General features: G+C 42.2%; 1 protein-coding gene and 1 pseudogene across 1 annotated transcript; both read left to right on the top strand.

The window, feature by feature from the left end:
- The first annotated feature begins 7089 nt into the window (after positions 1-7089).
- On the top strand, positions 7090-8920 carry LOC21392300 (AAA-ATPase At3g28580). The gene is made up of 2 exons (XM_010089452.2): positions 7090-7927; positions 8060-8920. The coding sequence occupies exons 1-2, from the start codon at positions 7157-7159 to the stop codon at positions 8861-8863; spliced, it is 1575 nt and encodes a 524-aa protein (XP_010087754.2). The 5' UTR covers positions 7090-7156; the 3' UTR covers positions 8864-8920.
- Positions 8921-11330: 2410 nt separating this feature from the next.
- LOC21392301 lies at positions 11331-24160 on the top strand (annotated as a pseudogene).
- Positions 24161-24626: the final 466 nt, after the last annotated feature.

Here is a 24626-nt window from a genome sequence, read left to right on the forward strand (position 1 = left end):
CTGTACTTTTAAGAATACCGGTGTTCCTTACTTAGCAGCCGTCGAATTTGTATTATTTTTTCAATCTGGTTTGACTTTTGACTAGATTTAATATAGATTTGACGGCTGATAAACATTGAATACTGGTATTTCTAAAAAAGAGAGAACACCAGTAGATATTTAAAAAATCTCTCTAAAATTATGGTTCTTATTTCGTTATGCCCTCGAACTTCAACACATTTTTGTCTCAAACCTATGTATAAAAGTGTTAAAATTATCTTCCAATCCATTCAAATTTAGAAAAATACAATTTTTTGGAAGTTTCAGAAAAGGGAAAGAGGGTGCAGATTGCATAAAACTAGAACAATAGTATTAAGGAAGTGTTCAATTATATAACATGTGGTGAGGAACTGTTTCTTTGAGCTCAAGAAATGTTAGAACCGGACCTGAACTGCAAGCAAATGATGTCATCATTCTTGCATTCTCTATGAGTAAATTTTCCAAATGTGGAACTCACATGCTTTACTTGCTTTTAAAAGCACCATTGCTTGTAGAGCGAATAAAGCAGAGCCATGTTTTTACTTTGGTGATATTGAGGGGGGGTGAATATTAGTAAATCAAGAAAAACGAAAGCTCTATTGGGCGGTATTTTCAGAGTTATTAAAAGTGAAATTAATTGGCAAGACTCATGAACCTAAAGATCTGGAGCCCAAGGCTCCGAGCCCAAACACCCGAGCTCAAGTTTCGGAGCCCAAGCTCATGAGCTCAAACACCCGAGCCCAAGCTCCCAAACCCAAGCTTCCAAACTCACGCTCGGCCGAAAGATAAAAGTTCAAGGGCACATTGCACCATCAAGTAGAGTAACGACAATCGAAGACACAATATTCAACCAAAAACCTTAAGGCAGTTAAAATTGACTCGGGTTTTCACTCATCTTGTTCTTAAGGTTTTCTTTGTATTTTGCTTTACGTTCTTGACTAATTATCATATTGTTAGCTCAAATTAGTTTTAGAAAAGTAATTATTTTGCATTTTTTTTAGTAAGTTAATGTTTTTTTGGGTAAGAGTTATTTTATAGCTCATATGAGTCTATTATTAAGTGTTTCGTGTAGAGTCTTGTGTGCTTATAGAGAGAAGTGAAGAAAAAAAGTGTAGAAGTAAATGGTGTAAGGGGTTTTGAGTAGAGAGAGAAAGTGAGAAAGTTTGTTGAGTGTGTAATTCTGAAACTGTTAGTGAATTTTTTCTCTCTGTCCTGAACAAGTAAATCTTTGTCTTATATGTTTTTTTGTTCTTTTTTGTTTTAGTTTTTTTTTCCTGATGCGTAAGTGTAAGGGTGAGTTTTTTTCTCAACAACTGGTATAAGAGCTGTGGTTAAGATAAGGTCAAAATGATGTATGGGATAAACTTTGAGCAGATTGAACGTTTTGACGGAAAGAGTAATTTCAGCATATGACAGAGTATGGTGAAAGATGTTTTGATTCAACAAGGATTACTGAAAGCTCTGTAAAAAAAGAAACCATAAAATATGAAAGATGAAGATTGGGAAGAATTGGAAGCGACAACGGTAAACACAATTCGTTTAAGTTTAGCTCATAAATGGAAATATAGTGTTATGAATGAAATATCTCCTTTTGAGTTATGGAAAAAATTAAAAAAAATTTATATGTCAAAATCCTTAACACATAGATTATATTTGAAGAAGTAACTGTATGAGTTGAAGATAAATGAGGAAACTGATGTTAGGGATCATATAAATAATTTCAATAAGTGCATAACTTAATTGTTAATGTAGAGGTCAAAAGTGATGAGGAGGATAAAGCACTAATTTTGTTGGCCTCCCTACACTTTAGTGACTACACTATTAGTTGGAAAGACAACGTTGACTGTGGATGAAGTGTCGACTGCTCTGTTAGAGACTACAAATATAAAAAATCCTAGTGTTACGTATCATATTGAACAAGTTTTAGTGGCATAGTCAGATTCGAATAGGGGTATGAGCAAGTCATGAGAGAGATGATCATTTCTAATCCCGTCCAAGAAAGGATATTGAGTGCTATTACTGTCATAAGAATGGGCATATTAGGAGAAACTGTGAAGAACTTGAGAGACTTCAAATTCTGTAAATATTGTTGGCGACAAGTATGACAGTTAAGATATGTGTATTCAGTTATTGTTGATGAAAATATTTCTGACTTTTGGATCTTAGATTCTGGATGCTCGTTTCATATGTTCCCATATAAGGAGTGGTTTGATTCTTATAAGCCATGTGATGCCCGTACTTTGCAGATGGCCGATGATTCAGTGTTAAAGCTGTTGGAATAGGCACTGTGAAGGTGAATATGTTTGATGGAGTTGTGAGAAAATTGACAAATGTTAGACATGTTTCTCAATTAAGGAGAAGTTTGATTTATTTAGGGGCTTTAGACACTTTAGGTTGTGAGTATTATGCGAAGGATGGTTTTACACAAGTCAAGAGAGGTGATTTAGTAGCTATGAAGGGTGTAGAAGTAAAAAACTTGTATAAGCTGATTGGGACTACAGTTGTAGGTGGAGCCACCAAGCCACGAAGAGTCTTCTTCTATTGTGAAAGAAGTTGCAGGAGTAAAAGAGTGCAACACGATGATGACAGTTGAAGACAATAAATGTGAGATGGTGACAACTTATGGCAATGAAGATATTTTGAAGAAAAAGAAGTCGGTTCCTCGAGTCAAGTTTGATGAAAATTTGAACTCGACACATGTTTATTCTTATTGAAGTAGCATCGTTGTCATCTCATCCATGAGGACTGCAATGACGAGTGTCGAGATTGGATACCCAAATGAGTGAGTTGAGAGGATTTGAGTTAATGTGGAGATTGTTGGGTAATTGCCTCAAATTGGTTTTAGGAGAGTAATTATATTGTATTTTTTGGGTAAGTTACTGTTTTATGTTGTTGGGCAAGAGTTATTTTATGGCTCATAGGAGTCTATAAATAAGTGGTTTGTGTAGAGTTTTGTGTGCTTAGAGAGAGAACTTGTCACGCCCTCCCCTCCCCCCCCAAACGGGGTGGGTGACGCGGAGCTCGATTAGAGGTTAATAAAGCAGATTCCTAGACGAGCCCCACTTAACTGCATTAAAATATAAATAAATTACAGAATCTCGAGCCTCTGACAACACACAGGGCTCCACCCACAGGACATACGGTATTGTACATACATGAACATGTAAATAGTCAATTACAACAGACATTAACCACAGTCTAATTAATCCAAATATTATATGAGTTTACAGAATTCTCTATTCCTTACACTTTTATGTCAGAAGATGAACACAATCCTCACTTGATCGATCCGTAGCACAACTCAGCTACTCCGTAGCAAATATCCAGCTACTGTGCACCACTCTTAGAATCTCCTGGGAGGGGTTTAATACATTTAAAACATAAAACGTGAGCGAAAGGCCCAGTAGGAATAATTTGAAATGACTTAAAAATAAATGAATATATAATTGTGCGAGTAAATAAATACATGGGTAAATGAATAAATAGACATTCAATTCCAACAGACAGTCGGAACCTCACATTATTTTTCTCAAAGGAAATAAATGTAAAAGCTCTATATTACAGGTTTCAGCAAGTAATTAGTACAAATTACTTACCTAACCAAGTGCCTCGCCTACCTGGATCGAGTTTCGGGTTCTGCCCCTGAGGATGCACTATCCGCATTCTATCTAGGCTTACAGCAATAGACTCTTTTACCAGTTCACAAGATCTCTTAGTTTAAGAAATCATTCATTAACTTTCTGAAATTGTTATCATGACCCCACGAACTACTCAAGCCGCGAGCCTCATGACTGGGCAAGCCATGAGGTTCTATGACTAGACAAGCTATGGATTCCATGGACAGGACAAGTCATGGATTACATAAACTAAACAAGCCATGGTTTTCAAAGAGTTTTTCTTTCGCAAACCAACCTCTTTCTTTAAAACATTTCCAAGGCCAAAATTCTTTTAAAATCAGGCTCATAAGGAAAAGGGATAGAAATCCTACATCGCACTATCAAATCTGGGACTAGCGTTGCCTTTTCTGGCTTCTGCTTCCTCAAGCCCCTTCAGTCTGAATCCTCAGCGATCATTGATGCAAGATAACACTTTAGGATTAATTCTCATTCCTAAAGTAATCCAATCTCAATTAGATACCAAGGTTTCCAATTAGTGTGCCCTAATCCATTTTCATGTTTCAAAATATCATTCCAAGGGTTTTCAATCTCAAAACAAGGATTAAAGATGCTAATACATTCATCTTAAGTCCCCAAATGAAGCTAATTTCGGTTCTCCCCGAAAACAGGGGTCAAAACAGTAATTTCAAGCCAAACAGGGTCAGATCCCGGGTCAACTGGTCGACCAGTGACACAACAGTGCATCACCACCGGTCGACCAGTGGTGTGCAATCCGGTCGACTGGTTAGGCCAATGCAATCCGGTCGACCGGTTACCATGTGATCTGGTCGACCAGACTGGTCGACCGATGGCACCAGCTGCGCGAGAGAAGCTCGGGAAAACCAGTCTGAAAACCTGCAATCTCAGTCCCAAATCGAAATATTTTAAAGGAAAACCACTAGATCCGGGTTCTAGGTCCTAAAACAAGTCCAAAGAACCCAAGATCTCCAATTTCTACCAAGGTTTTACTTAAAATCCGTAAAGATCCGTTTCGAACCAAAAATAAGTTTTTAAAATTTTAAAACTTGAGATTCAAGAGAGGTCCTTCCAGTAATCTTACCTCGAATCCTTCTCTTGACGTTGAAAACTTTCTTAAATTGTTCCTTGGTTCGAATCCGGTTTGATTTGAGACAAAAACAAGGGAGAGAGAGTGAGTGTGAGAGAACGAGAGAGTGAGAGTGAGAGAGAGAGAGAAGTGCACGGGAAGGAAGGAAGAGAAAAAGAAAGAAAAGGAAGAAAAGAAAAAGAAAAGGAAGAAAAGAAAAAGAAAAAGAAAAGAAAATAGACATGTACTAACATTTAAAGGAAACAGTCCAGAAATGCGTCCATACACACTTCTGAGTTAAAAAAATAAAAATTACTGAGAATAATTTAAATACCTTGGAACTATTTAAATTACACGTCAGAAACATTTATTAATCAAAACTCAATCAATTATATCAGATTAGGCACACTAATAATCTCAATTACCCTAATTAATCTCATTTAATTCTTCAGGGTGTTACAGAACTGCAGAGCAAGAGTGTCTCCTTTTAAGAGAAAGAGAGAAAAGTGAGGAGAGAGATATGCAAAGGGTGTAAGGGGTTTTGAGTAGAGAGAAAAATTGAGAATGTTTATTGAGTGTGCAATTCTAAAACTATTAGTGAATTTTTTTCTCCATCCCTTGAACCAATGTCTTATCTTTTTTTTTATTATTATTTATTTCAGTTTATTTTTTTCTGCTGGTGTAGGGGTGTGTTTTTCCTGAACCTATGTTTGGTATTAGTCTCTTGTTCAAGGATGTTGATTTATTGTTGGACCAAATTTTGCTTCAAAATCTTAATAATCTAAATTAAGCAACACTTTCCTCACCGGAAAATTAATTACTCAGGTCAGTTTGATAGAGAACCCCAAAACTTCCAGGGATTGGTTGTGGTTTTGAATGTGGGTCCAACATAGAAACCCAAAACTTCCAGGGATTGGTTGTGGTTTTGAATGTGGGTCCAACATATGTCAAAAAAGAAAGTTGAATTCTCAACTTAATTAATGTTTTTTCTTCATAGATTTAGCAAAGCAATCACAAAACCTTGAATATAGACATGCTAAAAAACAAGAAGAAATGAAGAAAGTAGGCCCCATTTTTTGCCTCAATATTGGTGGTACTAAGGATGGACTAAATGTGAAATACTTGTTGTAAAGAAAGCAAATTCCATGCCGCATAAAATACGTCATTCTTCACCTAATTCCAAAACTGACCACTTACACTCACAGTATACCATTCTTCACCTAAAGTCGCATGAGTCTGAACACTTGGACCAGAGCCTTTGGTTTGAATAGAAAAAACCATGTATAACTTGCATCTTGCATTTTGAGTACATTAAAAAGTAGGCTTTTTTTTTACGGTGAGACATTCTAAAAAATTCACCGATAGAATACTCTGTTTTGACCATTAGATTACTTTTTTAACCGTCAGATTCACAGACCGACCAGTTTTGTGCAGAGCGTTGTAAATTTTTAATACGGATTTGCACAAATCTGACAATTAAAAACTTAATCTAAAAGTCAAAACAGAATATTCTATCAGTGGATTTTTTAAGGGGTCTCACCGTAGAAGCTATATCTTACATTTTGAATGTCTTGAAGATTGTAATTCCGAGATCATATTCATATCAAATTGTATTTTTTTACAAGTTAACAGTTAAATACTTAAGGGCATGTTTAGTTCGCTGATTCGAGTTGAGGTGTGACTTTATGTGGGAGCTTTTTACTGTAGTAAAAAAGTTAGATGTGACTGTTTCTGTGAACTTTTTATTGTAGTAAAATTTGAATTATAAACTCAAATCGATGAAATGAACGGGACCACAATGTTGACGCCCTAAATTGACAAATTTACTTTTTTGTCGTTTATGGATAAACTTTGTAATATATAATCAAACATGAATTAGATATTATGTTTAAGCTAAGCTGCAAAGGGTAAGATCGTCAATTCATGGGCGAAAAGTGGATGTTGACCTAGAAAATGTACATATCAAACATAAGAATAATTTTACAATTTGAAGGTATATTTTGAGAACATCCAAAATACATGTTTTATAATTTTTTATAAATTCGAAATACAAGATATAAAATAGTAAATATTTCTAATAACAATGAGAATAATAAATTTTTAAGTCCATGGCACACTATAGGTCAACGGAAAAGGACAAATTTTTTTCTCCTTTTTATTATTATTATTATTATTATTATTATTATTATTTGTTTCTTTTTGTTTGAAATGAAGGAAATGACTTTAGGCCGACCTTTCCTTGTCTACCAAGCATAGACATACTAATCAACTTTCACAAGAGGGAAAAATAAAAGAACATGTATTATATATAAGTATCCATTAATCCAAGGCTTTTGAGATGGTTTTTCAAAATCATTTGCTCATCGTTTCTATTCACTTCACCTTCCATTTCTCTACTTGCTTACTATAAGTCCTCCTTTTCTTGTCTTGGGTCTTGATGGCACGCTCTTTGTCCTCTCTTTTCCTTGCATTCATGAGCCTTCACAACCATGGATATAAAGGCCAAACGAACAAGATCTCAAGAACCCAACAAGCAGGAAAGACACTGCAAACGGTGTCCCCAACAATGGCCGAGAGATGGGCTACAATTAGCTCAACCATAGCCATCTTCATGTTTGCTTGGTCCATCATCTGCCAATACTCTTCTTACGAAGTTCGCCACATAATCAATGAGCTAAAGCAAAGGCTCAAGGACTATTTCAACCCCTATATCCAACTCTGCATCCACGAATTCACCGTGGATCGCCTTAAGCGCAGCAAGGGTTACGTCTTGGTCGAAGCTTATCTGAGCTCGATCACATCGGAAAACGCCAACAGGCTCCGCGCAGACTTGGAAAATGATGGCGGGAACTTGGTTTTGAGCATGGATGATTATCAGGACGTGAGAGATGAGTTTGAAGGTGCAACAGTTTGGTGGGGTTTGATGAGACTTTCGAGGTCGCCGACGACGTCGTATCAGGAGCAGGGAAAGAGGTTGTACCGGCTGATTTTTCGCAAGAAGCATAGAGAGCTAGTGACCAAGTCTTATTTGGAGCATGTCATGAAGAAAGGAAAGGAAATCATGACCAGAAACAGGCAGAGGATGCTTTATACTAACATTGCAGGCTCTCCAAATAAGATGTCAAGCAGTATGTGGAATCACATAGTGTTCGAGCACCCTGCAAGTTTCGAAACAATGGCGTTGGACCCCGAGATAAAAGAGGAGATTGTTGAGGATTTGTTGGCCTTCAGCAGTTTATACCAATATTGGTGATTCTAGAAAGTCATCAAGTGGTACAATGTGGAACCACATTGTGTTTGAGCACCCTGCGAGTTTCGAAAAATGGCGTTGGATCCCGAGAAGAAAGAGGAGATTGTTGAGCATTTGTTGGTCTTTAGCAGGAACAAGGAATTCTATGAGAGAGCTGGGAAGGCATGGAAAAGAGGCTATTTGCTATATGGACCGCCAGGTACGGGGAAGTCCACCATGGTGGCTGCAATAGCTAACTTGCTGGATTATGACGTGTATGATCTTGAGCTGACCGCGGTGAGGGACAACACCGAGCTTAGGAGGCTTCTGATCGAGACGACTAGTAAGTCGGTAATTGTGATTGAGGACATTGATTGCTCTCTTGATCTTACCGGTGAGAGGAAGAAACCTGAGAAATCTTCAAAGGAAGATCATATGACCGACGAGCCCAAGAAGGAGAAAAAGAAAGAAGTACGAAAGGAAGAGGGAAGCAGCAGAGTAACTCTTTCGGGTTTATTGAATTTCATTGATGGGATTTGGTCTGCTTGTGGGAGTGAGAGGGTGATTGTGTTCACCACCAATTATGTGGACAATTTGGAACCCGCGCTTATAAGAAGCGGCCGGATGGACAAGCATATTGAGCTCTCTTATTGCAGCTTTAAAGGGTTCAAAGTGTTTGCCAAGAACTACTTGAATCTCGAGACGCATCAAAGGTTTGACGAAATCGAGAGTTTGATGGCGGAGACCAAGATCACCCCTGCTGATGTTGCGGAAAACCTCATGCCAAAATTGCCTCGGGATGATCCCGAGGGGTGTCTTTCGAACTTGATTCGCGCTCTTGAAGAAGCCAAGGAAGCTGCAGCTAAGAAGAAGAAAGAGACAGTTCAGCCACAAGATGAGAACAAAGAGACTTAAAAACCAGAGGGAACTAGTAATTCAACAGTATTATTTATCCATACGATATGATTATATATATAGTTGTCTAAAAGAATATTGTGATAGCTAGTGCCTAGTTTCTGTTTTCAAGTTAATATCATTTGTATGTTTTCATATTAATTGTCTTCTTTTGCAGAAGTGTTTTAGATTTGTAAACCATGTTGAAGTACGCAGGCCGAAAAATGAAAGCACTTCTCTCTCTCTCTCTCTCTCTCTCTCACACACACACACACACCATCTTAATAAATTGAGGAACAACTGATATTTGATAACTTTGGATTCCAATATTGCAGCTTTTGAGAATAATTTCTTCTTCATAAAACAGAACTGATGATAATATCACTTTCGGATTACATGAGAGCAATTTTTTTGAATGACAAGAGAGTGATTCTTGAGGGTGATAAATCACCACTTTTATGTCGTATGAATCATTAGTGTGATTCCACTGCTAAATGTAGATTGTCATAGTCAATGAAATTAAAAATATTTTTCCAAGGAATCTACTTTGCAAGAAAAGATAAATGGGTTAGGACATTGGCCTACGTGATCAACTTCGATTCATTGCATGATGATTCATCTTCTTGTTTTATTGAGGGAGAAAGTGACTAACTAATACCTGTAATAAAAAACAATTTTCTACACCACCATTATTTGTAATTAATCACACATTTATTGGTTAAACTGTCTTATTTTAATATGATATAATTCTAATGTGATCTACAATTTGTAACTGCCTTTTATTAAAAAAAAAAAAAATTTCTGACAATGAATAATTGTATTTCTTAGCTTCCAAACTTGTGCTCCAAGGAAAAAGCCCCAGATAAAGCCAAAAAATTATATAAGAAAGTAATCGGTAAAGGTATGATGGGAGCTGATCACAAACATCCAAAGAGGAACATCATTAGATGCCAACAATTTCTTGACACCTGCGAAACAAAACAAAAGGAACGTGAAAAAGGGCAAAGCCTATTTTCTGGCTTTAGTCATCTTGAAAAGCCACTATGGGTAATTTGGCTTTACCAAGCTGGGATAATAAAGCATAAATATGAATTTTATTCAACTTATAATAAAATTACACAATTTTCAGCAAATTCCCTTCTCTTTTTCCTTTTTTTCCCCCCTTAAAGTGCAAGGCCAAACACCTGGTTTAACTTTTTTTTTTTTTGCTCAAGAAATAGAGACAAAAAGTGAAGAGAGATAAACAACTGATTTCAATATTCATTAACCATTACTTGCTCAAGAAATAGAAAAGTATTTCCACACGAAACTCAATAATGGAAGACTTAACCCTATTTCTAAAGCAGCATATATTCCTAATTAAACAAAATAGGAAACTAGACCAAAATAAAACAAGGAAAGTTGACAATGGGAAACTAACCAAAAAACATAAATTTCCTATTTAATAAAAACTAAATATGTTGATTTTATTTAATATTGTTCCCCTTTCCCACCACAACTATCTATAAGCAAATGGTGAAAACCACGTTGAGAATCTTTACGAATCTTTACGTACATAAGTCCACACACGCAAAGACACCAGCGTGTACGTATATATATATATATATATATATATATATATATATATATATATTTGTAGAGTGCCCGAGAAGTGTAAGGATGGTAGAACAGAAATCGCATGGGATGAAAAGGGGGGTCCTTTTTCAGTGGTTATTTTAGAGATATGGTTAGTTTCCCATTATTGATTTCCATATTTGGTGTTGATTCACTTTCCTATTTTATTATTTGGTATTTCTTTAAATATGGTAGCTAGCTGTGATCAGTTCGACAGACAATGCATAATGAATATCGTGATCAGTTCTTTATCTCTCTAGAGTTCTTGTTTCTCTCTCTATATTCACTCTTTCTCTATTAATCCCTTATCAAGTATCCTTCGTTTCTCCTTCTTACTTGACTTATCTCATTCTCTTTTCTTCTCCTTTTCTTGTTTTCATAAATAATTAAAACCAGGCAAAGGGCTACCGGCTACCTATAGTAATCCGTTTGATCTCTTTGTTTTGAGAGTGTGAAAATTGGCATGTCTCACGTTTTACGTCTCATTACACAGAATATGAAAATGAAAAATAATAGGAAATAGGCCAATATGAAAAGCTTAAGAAAGTATATAGGCTATTTTTTAGTTATAGAAATTAATAGATCATAACTTGTTAAGTTATGGTTCATAATCAGATAAGTTATGGATAAATTTGTCAAGTTATGATTCATAACCAGATAAGTTATGGACAAACTTATCAAGTTATGTTTCATAACCAGATAAGTTATGGACAATAACTTGTCAAGTTATGGTTCATAACCAGACAAGCTATGGACGAAAATAGTAATTTGACATATTTGTTAACTTATATAAATTATTGGCATATTAATATTAATTCATCTCAAGTCTTGGCCTATTTCCCTCTTTCTCCCTATGAAAATGTTGCATGCATCAATGATCGAGATGTGGGCTTCTATGGCTTCAACCATAGCTAGCTTCTTGTTCGTGTGGGCGATGATTTGCCAGTATTCGCCTTACGAAATTCGCCGCAGAGTAGACAAGTTCAGGCAGAGACTCCAAAACTACCTGAATCCCTATGTCCGAATCTCTTTCCATGAGTTCACCGGCAAGTACCAGCCGCGCAGCCAAGCTTATGACGTAGTTGAAGCATACCTAAGCCGCAACAACATCAAGGGTGAGAAGAGACTGAGAGCAGAGATGAGAAGAAAAGACAACACCTTGGTTTTGAGTTTGAACGACAATGAAGCTGTGCCATATGAATTTATGGGCGCAAGAGTTTGGTGGTTGCTGTGTGGGAAAATGTGGATGACACGTGGAAGAACAACAGTGTGACACGTGGCCTTGCTTTTCCTCAAAAGGCAACAACCCTCGACGCTGGGGACTCCCTTTCCTTCTACGGCAAAGGAAGCCCAACTTAGGTCGCCGACTCCTCATGACGACGACAGGTTGTACTGTCGACCTTACGACGGAAATCCTTCGAGAGAAAATCAATCGCCAAGAAAGACTAGGCTGAGCAAACAGAGACAGCGAAAGGAATACCCCAAAAGGGGAAAGCCTGACATCGCAAGTTGCGTGCAGAAATAGGGGATGTATGCAATGTAGGCATTAATTGTAAACTCTTAAACCGCCCTACGGGGGACAAAAAAGGGTTACAGGTACGCACAAAACCGTAATGGGGGACTAATTGGCTGAGTGAACAGTTCGCAAAGTGATTAGTGGGCTACGGTCTGGGCCTAGAAAGGCAGACGACTTGAGTGCTTCTGCCTACAAAGGAAACCCACCCGATGAAGGAAGCTCGGCTATAAAAGGGGCAAAGCCCCATACAGGAAGGAGGTTCGCTTCCTGAGAGAGAAAAAAATGAGAGAACAACAGTTGTTGTAAATTGTAACAATCTCAAAAGGAATATAAAATTACAGTGGATGTAGCTCTTCATTAACAGAGTGAACCACTATAAATTTCGTGTGTTCTACTACTTTCAAGCATTTTATCTCATATTGCTCACTTTTCTAAAAATACAACAAACACTTCATTGCATAAACTGAGTATACAGTCAATATCAAGCTGGTAATCCAACGGGATACCTAGAGGTGACCCGGCCTATTTCTGTTGACGAGATTTCACCGTCAACAATATGCGACTCCATTAGGGATCAAACCCAGAATCTCTGGTTCATACGTTTGACCCCCAACAACAACATAGTCAGCAAGCATGCCTCCAAGAAAAAGAATTGAGGCTATCAACTAAGGCAGCCAAATGGACGAAACCGCCACACATCCGGTGAATGACGGGATGGAGGAAGGTCCACCTCAGGTCAGAAATGAAGTCCCGCCCCCAGATGTGCCGCGGCCGGACCCTGTGCAGATGCAGGCCCAACTAACCACTCTAACTGACCTGGTACGTGGACTAATGACCGTAGTCGAGCGCTTGGACGGAAGGAACTCTATGCTGCCTCTAGAAGACGCCCCGAGGCCGCTGGGAGCTGCCATGGCTGAAAACCATAACCCCGGTGACCGCTAACATGATCTAGAAGGAATGGGGACAGTGAAAAACATAGAGGCCATCCTAGGCCTCGACCTTCACAATCCTCCGGCAGCCGTCTAAGGGCCGTCGGGCTCCGAGCTCCCGAGGACCGGATAGTGAGAGGCCTGGGGAACCCCGAGGTACTACCCCAGAACCCAGGAGGAAACCTACCGGGAGACTTAGGGTCAGTACAGGCAGGCGGGCAGGCAAGGGGCGGACCCAACGTCCAAAGGGCAGAGGCGTCGAGAGTAGCTGGCTCAGCCATCTCGGCAGAAGAAGCGCGCGCCATTATGGAACGTATGGCCAATCTAGAGTAAAAACTCACGGGCGACGTCGCCATCCTAAAAAAGAACATAGGGCGAGTGGCCGAAGTGGTAAACGTCGACATCACGCCTAGCTGCACACACGACCATCCGTTTACCGCATAAATAATGGCGCCACCTCTCCCCGATAAATACAAGTCACCGTCGATCCCACCATATGACGGTCGAAGGGATCTCGACGATCACTTGGAGATGTACACAGGGCACATGCTCTTACATGGGTATACCGAGGAGATTATGTGCCGAGCCTTCCGGAACCATCTAACGGACTCTGCCCGAAGATGGTTTCGGACGCTAAAGCCAAACTCTATCTCAAGCTGGGATGAGTTGAAGGAAGCGTTTTCCTTCTAGTTCATAGGGGTTAAAAAATATGTCCCCCCAAAGCAGAATCTGACGATGATATATCAGAAGCCAAACAAGTCGTTGAGAGAGTGGCTTACAAGATATGGGGAAGCTGTCGCCGCCACGATGGACATAACCGACTGAAAGGCCTTGATGGGAGCATTGTCTAGCATGAAAAAAATTACCCCCTTCAAGAGAGAGCTGAACCGAAAGCCCCCGTCCAGCTATAAGGAATTCCTTGCACGAGCGCAAGGCTACATAAACGCCGAGGAAGCGGATGCGAACGACCCTGAGCACAGGTCTAATAAAAACAAGGGGACCGAACAAGGGTCGACGCCATCAAAGCAGGATGGAAAGAAGCGACGAGGTGGAGGAAGCGGGGACAAGCAACCTGCTTCAACGTCGACCACTCCAGAAGCCAAGAAGCCGAGGCAAGAAGAGAACCGTAAGCCTCGATCGTTTCAAAGGTACGACTCCTACCATGAATTAACAGTAGGAGTCGAGGAAGTGTTCAATCAGGTCGGCCGCGGGAATCTATTGTGCCGCCCAGAGCCAATGAGGTCCGACCCCAGCCGAAGGAACCAGAAAAAATACTGCAGGTTCCACGGCGACGTCGGCCACCACACCAATGATTGCGCCGATCTTAAAGATGAGATCGAGAGAGTAATCCGTGAGGGGAGGCTGCAGGAGTTCAAAGATGAGCGGAGACCTAGAAATGATGGCCACGGCGGCCAGAATGACGGTCGACGCCGAGAGGAGACCCAGCGCCCAGAGGACCGAGAACCCGTCGGCGTCATACGAACTGTCCTCGGTGGCCCCTATATAGGAGGAGACTCAAGGAGATCTCAGAAGGACTACACCCAAGAGGCCAGAGGGGTTTACCAGGAAAGGTTCTAGAGTGTCTCTGCTGCAAAAACACCAAGATTCAGCAGCACTAACGTGGCGTTTAATGAGGACGACGCCAGCGGAGTTCACTTCCCCCACAATGACGCGTTGGTGGTAGTTCACTTCCCCCACAATGACGTGTTGGTGGTAGAAGCCATGATCGGGAACCATACTGTGTGCCGGATCCTAGTGGACAATGGGAGCTCGGTAGACCTCCTATACTCCGACTGCCTTGAAAAGATGGGGATTTCAAAGGAGCAACTAGAAAAGACCTCCAGGCCGTTGTACGACTTTACTGGGGACTCCATCATCCCTCATGGGACTATCCGGTTGCCCATAACCGCAGGGAAGAAACCTTGACAGGCCACCACAATGGCTAACTTTGTGGTAATAAGGGGGGCTCCCAGTACAATGTCGTGATTGGAAGGCCAACCCTCTAGGCGTTGAGGGCAATCACCTCCATTTACCACCAAAAAGTCAAATTCCCTACCTCAAATGGCGTGGGCGAAATGAAAAGCAACCAGTACGAGGCTAGGGTTGCATACTCTGATGCCCTGCACGGATATGACCAGCCGGGAAGGCAGGAGGCCAGGATGGTTTATCAAAGTACCGTCGAAGACATAGATCCCAGGATCCAAGAAGAGGTCACATGGTCTCAACCCGTCGAGGAGCTGGTGGAGATCCAAGTCGACGAGGGCGAACCAACCAAAGTACTGAAAATAGGCTCAGACCTAACCCCATCACTTAGGGTTGAGGTCGAGGGCTTTCTCAAGAAAAACCTGGATGTCTTCGCCTGGAAACATGCTGTCATTGAGGGGATCGACTCGGAGGTCATATGCCATTCTCTGAACATTGACCCCTCATATCCCCCCAAGCACCAGAAGCGTCGACCGATGAACCCAGAGATGTACGAGGCACTAAAAGAAGAAGTCGACAAATTGATCAACAATGGGTTCATCAGGGAGGCCATTACCCGTGATGGGTCTCAAACCCCATGTTGGTAGTCAAGCCTAAGGGAAGTTGGAGAACATGCGTCGATTTCAGCCACCTCAACAAAGCCTGCCCAAAGGATAGTTTTCTACTCCCTCGGAAAGACCAAATGGTCGACGCCACAGCAGGACATGAAATGCTGAGTTTTATGGATGCCTACTCCGGGTACAACCAGATCCCCATACATCCAGCCGACGAGGAGCACACATCCTTGATAACCAACAGGGGCCTCTACTACTACAAGGTAATGCCTTTTGGCCTAAAGAATGCGGGGGCTACCTACCAAAGGCTCGTGAATAAGATGTTCGCTCAACAGCTTGGAAAGTCAATGGAGGTCTACGTCGACGATATGCTTGTGAAAGTGCCAGGGCCACCCGACACGTCGACCATTTGGGTGAAATGTTTGGTGTACTGAGAAAATACCACATGAAACTGAACCCCCGAAAATGCGCATTTGGAGTTGGATCAGGGAAATTCCTTGGTTTCATGGTCAGTAACCGGGGGATAGAAGCTAACCCTGAAAAGATTAAAGCCCAGCAGGATATGCAGTCCCCAACTAAACTGAAAGAGGTGCAAAGATTGACAAGGTGCGTCGCCGTTCTAAACAGATTTATATCAAAAGCGATAGATAAGTGCGTCCCCTTCTTCGACACTTTGAAAGGGAGTAGGCGCTTTAAATGGACACCACAATGCGAAGAGGCCTTCCAAAAATTAAAGGAGCACTTGGGCAAGCCCCCAATCCTGTCAAAACCCATCCCCGACGAAGAGCTTAGCCTATACCTCTCCGTGTCACAACACGCCGTGAGCACCGTGCTAATAAGAGAAGAAGAAAGGGTCCAGCTGCCAATCTATTATGTGAGCAAAAGACTCCTCGACGCCGAGTCAAGATATACGGAAATGGAACGCTTGGCCCTCGCCTTGATGGTAGCCTCGAGGAAGCTTCGACATTATTTTCAATCTCACACAATACGGGTTCTCACAAATCACCCGTTGAGACAGGCGCTGCAAAAGCCCGAAACTTCCGGGCGGCTTCTCAAATGGTCGGTGGAGTTAAGCCAGTTCGACATTAAGTATGTACCAAGAGCAGCGATCAAGGGCCAAGCACTGGCCGATTTTCTGGCTGAATTCTCCCATAGACGAGCTCCCACCACACCAGAAGAAGTCGAGAGGACAGAATGGAAGCTCTACGTGGATGGAGCGTCAAGCGATAACGGGTCAGGAGCCGGCGTCTTGTTGATCAGCCCAGAAGGTCACAAGATTACCTCGGCGGTTCGATTTAAATTTAAGGCGTCAAACAATGAGGCAGAATAATAGGCGCTAATTGCGGGGCTACAACTGGCCAGTCACTTAAAAATTGAAAGGCTCAGCATCTTCAGCGACTCTCAATTGATCGTCGGGCAAGTGAAAGAAGAATACCAAGCGCGCGGCGAGAAAATAGGTGCGTACTTGAGGAAGGAAAAGGAAGAACTCGTCAAGTTTAAAAACTACGAGATACTTCAGATACCACGAGCTGAAAACACCAACGCCGATGCTCTGGCAAAGCTAGCATCTTCAAAAGACTCCGACGCACTAGGGGTCGTTCCTATTGAAGAACTGGAGCGGCCGACCATTGAGGAAATAATTGAGACATTAATCATCCAAACAGGCGAAAGTTGGATGACATCGCTCGTCCAATACCTGATGGATACAAAACTACCAAATAATAAATACGAGGCCAGACGGATCAGGTATAGAGCTGCCAGATACTTATTGTACGACGGCTTGCTTTACCGCCGAGACTATTCAACACCTTTATAGTGGTGCCTAGACAATAACGAAGCCTAAAAGGTCTTCCAAGAAATCCACGAAGGAGTCTGCGGTAATCATACAGGGGGGCAGTCTTTAGCTCTTAAGATTTTGAGACAAGGGTACTACTGGCCCACGCTTAAGAAGGACGCATACCAATACGCTCGACGTTGCGATAAGTGCCAAAGATAGGCCATAATTCCTAGAGCCCCCCCCCCAGAAAACCTAACCTCTATTCTCAATCCATGGCCCTTCGTCAAATGGGGGGTTGACTCAATCGGCCATTACACCTTGCACCCGGATGCTTTAAGTTTGCCATCGTCGCAGTAGACTACTATACAAAGTGGGCAGAGGCAAAGGCTCTGACTACAACCACGGAAACAGCCTGCACTAATTTCATGTGGAACAACATTGTGTGCAGGTTCGGGGTCCTCTACTCGATAGTGTCCGACAATGGGAAACAGTTCGATAATGCCTCAACACGAAGATTCTGTGGCAGCTTAGGCATTCGAAAGGACTTCTCGGCGCCGATACATCCACAATTTAATGGGCAAGTCGAAGCAGTCAATAAAATATTAAAGTATACCCTAAAGAAGAAGCTCGACGATCTAAAGGGAAAATGGGCCGAGGAACTTCCCAAGGTCTTGTGGGCATACAGAACGACGAGCGGAAGTACCACGGGCGAAATGCCCTTCTCCATGGCGTATGGCGTTGAGGCAGTACTGCCTGTAGAAATTGAGACGCCGATTTTAAGAACTGTAGTCTACAACGACGACAGTAATACAGAAAAAATGAATGAAGAACTCGACTTGTTGGAAGAAAAGAGAATCGACTCCCAACTACGTCTCACCGCCTATCAGTAGAGGGCAGCACGATATTACAACAAAAAAGTCAAACAACGAAGATTCGTCCCAGGAGACCTAGTATTGAAAAAGGGTAACACAGAGTACAAAACCCAAAAATACTGGTCCTCTGGGCCCAACTTGGGAAGGACCCTACCGAATAAGAGAAGTGTTGCGTCCTGGCACCTACGTTTTGGAAAGCTTCTCCGGCAAGAAGATTCAGCATCCATGGAATACAAAACAGCTAAAGCTGTACTACCAATAATGTATGTAGTGTTTAAACACATCTTAGTTATATTTTTGGCAATTTAAATAAATTGATGAGTTTTTAGAAATATTGTCCAAAAGTAAGAAGAATTCACCCCTCGAATAAACTTGTCTACTTAAAAAACCAAGGTATATTAAACAGATAAAGGGAGCAGTAAGGGATCTATGGATCACTAAAAAAACTTAGAAAATTTTACGAAATTTTCTAAGAACGACGACCCCAAGGGGCAAAGCTGACGCCGACTCTTCCAAGGAGGAGAGGCGAGGAAAAACTTAGAAAATTTTATGAAATTTTCTAAGGCAACGACCCCAAGGGACAAAATTAGAGACTCCTTCAAAAAGGAAGGAAAGGTGAACAATTAGCAAAATTCTAAGGGATTTTCTAAGACGACGACCCCAAGGGGCGAAGCCAACGACGACTCCTTCAAGAAGGAAAGGCGAACACTTAGCAAAATTCTAAGAAATTTACTAAGGTGACGACCCCAAGGGGTGAAAATGATTACTCCTCTATGGAGAAACAATGAGCAAATATGAAATCTACTGTCTTCAAAAAATGAATGAAATAAAAAGAAGTCCAATATTATATAAATTACAGGGCAGTCCACCAAAAAAAAAAAACAAACAAAGGAAGGCTTTAGGCCTCGCAGCCAGCCGCCGAGTTATCACCATCACCAGGCGGGGAAGAATTGTCATCATCAGCAGGAGGAGGAGAAAACATAAAGGAAGTTCAAATCCCACTCAGGATGCTCTTATTTTATCAGATCGACGATTTGTTGACCTGTAGAATGAAAATCCTTGGTACGAATGTCGATGAGCTCCGGAGAAGCCTTGAACTCCTCAATGATCTCCACATGCTTGGCGTCGAAATTGCTGCAGCCTCGGCTTCAGCTTCCTTCTTCCCCTCAGCTTTTCCTTCAACGAAACACCTCTTCACCGCCTCAGTAGCTTCGGCTAACTTCTTCTCAGAGATTTATGCCCGCTTTGTAAGATCCACGACCGCAGTATTTAAATTGGTCAACTCCTTTTGAAGGTTTGACATCTTGGCCAGTTCACCTTCCAAACTCCTTAGTTGGGCCACGGCCACATCCTTCTCCTCGACGGCAGACGAGCACTTATTCTTGGCATCGTTAAGAAGAAAGTTAAGCTTGGCTTCCACGCTGTCCATCTCCTTATCACATTCTTCAACCTTGACTAGATTAATAAGGTTGAGAATGGCAAGGACTAGGCCCTGAAAAATTGGAGGTCAGAAAATAAAGATGCAAAGGACGAAATCAACAAAAAGAAAAGGCAGCTCGATCGAGGCTTACGTGAATCTGGAAGGAGATCTGCTTACGCTGATGATCAACCAGATAAGACTGGGCGGCGGCGATCCAGTGCGGCTCAAGAAAAGACTCATATAGAGCCTGAAAGACGAGGGAGAAACGAGGGGGAAGTTTAAGCATAGCCCCAATCTCGGCGTCAGAAATATCCGAGACTTGGAAGTTAGAATCCATGATTTTTTCCCCCGGGATAAGCACACGTTCCCTTGGCACCGGAGGAACATCAACAACATCAGGAATTGGGACTGCCAGCGCCCAAGTTTTGGTCACCGGTGCCTTCTCTTTGCGCCTCCTTTTTAGCGCAGGAACTTCCACCTCCAACTCCGAAGGGGCCTTCGTGGTTTTCTTTTTTCTCGGCGCTTGGGAAGAAGAGCTAGCTTTCTCCTTTTCCTTGGATGGAGGCTGTTGGCTTGGCGGGGGCTGCTGGCTTGGCTGAGGCGGCTAATTACCGGGAAGCTAAATCCTCAAAGACGCCATTTCTGTGCAAACGATGAGACAAAAATATAGTCGACGATTGGATAGAATGCTAGAATAAGAAAGGTGTCAAGATCAAGAGTTTACCTTCGTCGTTTAAATGGAAATATTCACGAACAGCGTCAAGATCGGTGGGATCTGGGAGATCGAGAATCAACCCAGCTTCTCGAAGATTGGACTTGGTCAGGAGGGTGTCAATATGACGAGCTTCGGACGAAAACGAAAAAGCCTGCTCAACCCTCGCCAATCTATTCCCAGCAAGTTTCGGCCGGTCTTGACTAACTATAGGATAAAATGACTGTCAGCATAAAAAAAAGGGAGAGAAGAAAAGTGCGGAAAGAAGAAGAGAAGTCAAAATCTCACTCATGTTCCCAAACGACGCCTGCACCTTCCTTCGGTGGGGCAAGCGGTCGTCGGGATGAAAGTTAAAAGGCCTACGTATCATAAAAAATATAAGTTTCCACCCATGTGACGACGAGGGTATAATCAATATTAGCTTGCTGAACCTGGGTTGAGATCTCCCATGCCCACTCAAAAAATACCACCCCTTGTACCTTGCGACGTGGCACAGTCTGTACATGAATCTAAACTCGTCCAGTGGAAGATCAACATCAAACTGCTGACTCCACAAAATTCAGGCGCCGGCAAAGCAGTACTAAAAATTTGGCACCAACTGGGCAGGGGAGATGCCATAGAAATGACAATAGTCCTTTACAAAGGGATGAACCGGAAAGGTCATCCCCGCCGTGATAGCTCTGGTATAAACGGGGAGGTATTCGGTCGGAGGCATGCTAGTCCTAAAATGCATATCCGGGAGGAGGTATTCGAACCACCTCCCATCAATGCAGTCTTCTTTGACAGCCCAGATAATATCCTTATTCCGGACCCTTGACGCCACGATGTTGGCCGTAAAGAAAGGCCTGTCCGGATCTCCACTCATAGCAGCCAGGGGGACATCTACCAGCGAAGCAGCAACCCCTCTTACGCTGCCACCCGTGAAAGGAATTCTGTCAATCACTTCGTCTATTATGTGGTCGACACTACCAAAACTCATCGCCGAAGTCATCTCCTGGTCCAAATGCGGCCTCAGCGTCTTCTATTTCCCTCAGTAAAGAGTCAACGCCTGAAGAAGAAGATGACCATGAAATCTCCTCCACAGAAGGAGAGTCTGGTCGGACGACGGAAGGATCCTCTCGACAGGGGGGGTTTTGGGCCATTGTTCTGATAATTAAAAAGACAAGGAACTAAGTCAAAATCCTAAAGTTGAGAGGAAGAGGAAAAAGACGACCGTTCTAAGCGACAACCATTCTAAACGACGACTGCTCAAATGCCTCGACATAACGTCGGCCATTTATGTAAAAATGGTAACGGCGAGTATTCATGGTAACCAAGGTTCATCACCCAGGGGCCAGAAGCGTACAATCAACAAAAAAAAAATCAAATCAGAGAAAGAACTATCCTACGAGGATTATACAAAGCAAACAGTAAGTTCTCTATCCCCTATATTCCACATTAGCATATCTGTAGCTTTCGATAGGAAAGAAAGTCTCTTAAAACAACACAAAACGAGTGATGGTGAGGCTTACCGGTAAATCGGATTCTGGGCAAAGTCTGGAACTGAGACGGCTTCGCAACGTACTGAGCAGGGCAAGGAATGCAGGTTGGAATTTACAAGGAAGAATTTCGGCAGAGTAACTACAGTTTAAAAAATGTTTGGAAAAGCGGCCTCGGTTCGAAGGGAATTTAAGGGGAAGCAAGCCCTCGACCCCTGACCATTGGATGAAGCTCATGAAATCCAACGGCAGGGGCATCTCGCCCAGATCTGACGACAGCAGACAAAGGCGGGAAAATGAAGGGGCGCGATCCAAAGGCTCACATTCGCCCTTTCGAAATAAGGCCTCACGTCAGCATGGGAAAGTGACCGACGCGACAATTGCGTTCCTCGAGGAAGTCTGAAGCATCCAAACCATCATTACGGATGAAGGCTTGGGATTAGGTTCCCACACTCGAAGCACGAAGGTACGATCGAACCTAAGCTCGAGGCTGTCTGAAAAAAACCCTCGACCTGAGGGCAGCTGTTGTGTGGAAAAATGTGGATGACGCGTGGAAGAACAACAGTGTGACACATGGCCTTGCTTTTCCTCAAAAGGTAACAACCCTCGACGCTGGGGACTCCCTTTCCTTCTGCGGCAAAGGAATCCCAACTTAGGTTGCCGACTCCTCATGACGACGACAAGTCGTACTGTCGACCTTACTACGGAAATCCTTCGAGAGAAAATCAATCGCCAAGAAAGACTAGGCTGAGCAAACAGAGACGGCGAGAGGGATGCCCCAAAAGGGGAAAGCCTGACATCGCAAGTTGCGTGTAGAAATAGGGGATGTCTGTAATGCAGGCATTACTTGTAAACCCTTAAACCGCCCTACGGGGGACAGAAAAGGGTTATAGGTACGCACAGAGCCGTAATGGGAGACTAATTGGCTGAGTGAACAGTTCGCAAAGTGATTAGTGGGCTACGGTCTGGGCCTAAAAAGGCAGACGACTTGAGTGCTTCTGCCTACAAAGGAGACCCACCCGATGAAGGAAGCTCGGCTATAAAAGGGGCAAAGCCCCATACAGGAAGGAGGTTCGCTTCCTGAGAGAGAAAAAAATGAGAGAACAACAGTTGTGGTAAATTGCAACAATCTCAAAAGGAATATAAAACTACAGTGGATGTAGCTCTTCATTAACAGAGTGAACCACTATAAATTTCGTGTGTTCTACTACTTTTAAGCATTTTATCTCATATTGCTCACTTTTCTAAAAATATAACAAACACTTCATTGCATAAACTGAGTATACAGTCAATATAAAGCCGGTAATCCAACGGGATACCTAGAGGTGACCCGGCCTATTTCTGTTGACGAGATTTCATCGTCAACAGTGGTCATTGAAAAAACATTTGTCGCGTTTGAGTTCGGCGGATTCTGCGAAGCAAGACAGGTTTTACAACCTCACGTTTCACAAGAGGCACCGAGAGATGATAATGGAGAAGTACACAAAGCATGTGGTGAAGGAAGGCATGGAAATCAGGAGGAGAAACAGGCAAAGGAAGCTTTACAGTAACTGTGCCGGTTCTAGCTGGTTAGGAAGGTGGACCTCCATAGTGTTTGAGAGCCTGGCGACCTTTGAAACACTGGCAATGGATTCGGAGAAGAAGAATGAAATTATGGAAGACTCATTGGCGTTTAGTAGGAACAAAGACTTCTATGCAAACGCTGGAAAGGCGTGGAAACGAGGGTATTTGCTTTACAGGCCACCGGGGACAGGGAAGTCGACCATGGTTGCCGCCATGGCTAATTTGCTGGATTACGATGTGTACGATCTTGAGCTGACGGCGGTGAAGGACAACACCGAGCTTCGGAGGCTTCTGATCGAGACAACGAGTAAGTCTATACTTGTAATAGAGGACATTGATTGCTCTCTCGAACTTACAGGTCAGAGGAAGAAAAAAGCTGAAAAATCTTCCAGGGAAGACGAAAATGACGAGTCTGGTGAGGGAGTAAAAGAATCAAGAGACAAAGAAGGAAACAGCAATAGCAAAGTCACTCTCTCGGGGCTGTTGAACTTCATCGACGGGCTTTGGTCGTCGTCTGGGAGCGAAAGGCTTATAGTTTTTACTACAAATCATGTGGAGAAGTTGGACCCAGCACTGATTCGGAGGGGTCGGATGGACAAGTATATTGAGCTTTCTTAGTGCAGCTTTCAAGGGTTCAAAGTGTTTGCCAAGAGCTATTTGAACCTTGAGACGCATCCATTGTTCGAGAGAATTGATATTTTGATGAGGGAGACAAATATCACTCCTGCTGATGTTGCAGAGAATCTCATGCCGAAGTCGCCACTGGACGATGCGGAGAGACGTCTTTCGAACTTGATTCAAGCTCTTGAAGAAGCTAAGGAAGCAGCAACAGCAGCTAAGAAGCAAGATGAGGAATCAATTGGGGTACAGCCAGCCATGGAAGAGGCAGTAAAAAAATAGACAACTAAAAATTTAAACTCCTTTTTCTCTTTATATAATACCTTATTTGTAATAGTTTTTTTTTTTTTTTAATTGAAGCTTATTTGTAATAGATTTACGCAGTGAGTTTATGTTCAGTCCCTGAATGTGTCGTGAACATAGCTATATGGTTTGAACTAAAACAAAGTATCGAGTCGACATTTGAAATTTGCCATGGCTACGCCACATGGAACAAAAATAACACGTATATTGTGATAGGACCAAGTGCCCAAAAGATTGGCTCGGATGTCAGTATTTTAAAACACATCCCTCTAGTGAAAAACTCAGTATCACATGTTCACATATGCACCACGGTATTACATTTTCATAAGACGTGAAAATGAGAAGAACAATATACGGCACTAACACTACTCTGATCTATAAGCAAACAAATAATAAGAAAGTTGATGGGAACATAATTCAAACTTGGTTGCCTGGTGAAATGGAA

The sequence above is a fragment of the Morus notabilis genome, unplaced genomic scaffold, assembly GCF_000414095.1.
Source record: "Morus notabilis unplaced genomic scaffold, ASM41409v2 Scaffold1169, whole genome shotgun sequence".
In the NCBI taxonomy this organism is placed as follows: Eukaryota; Viridiplantae; Streptophyta; class Magnoliopsida; order Rosales; family Moraceae; genus Morus; species Morus notabilis.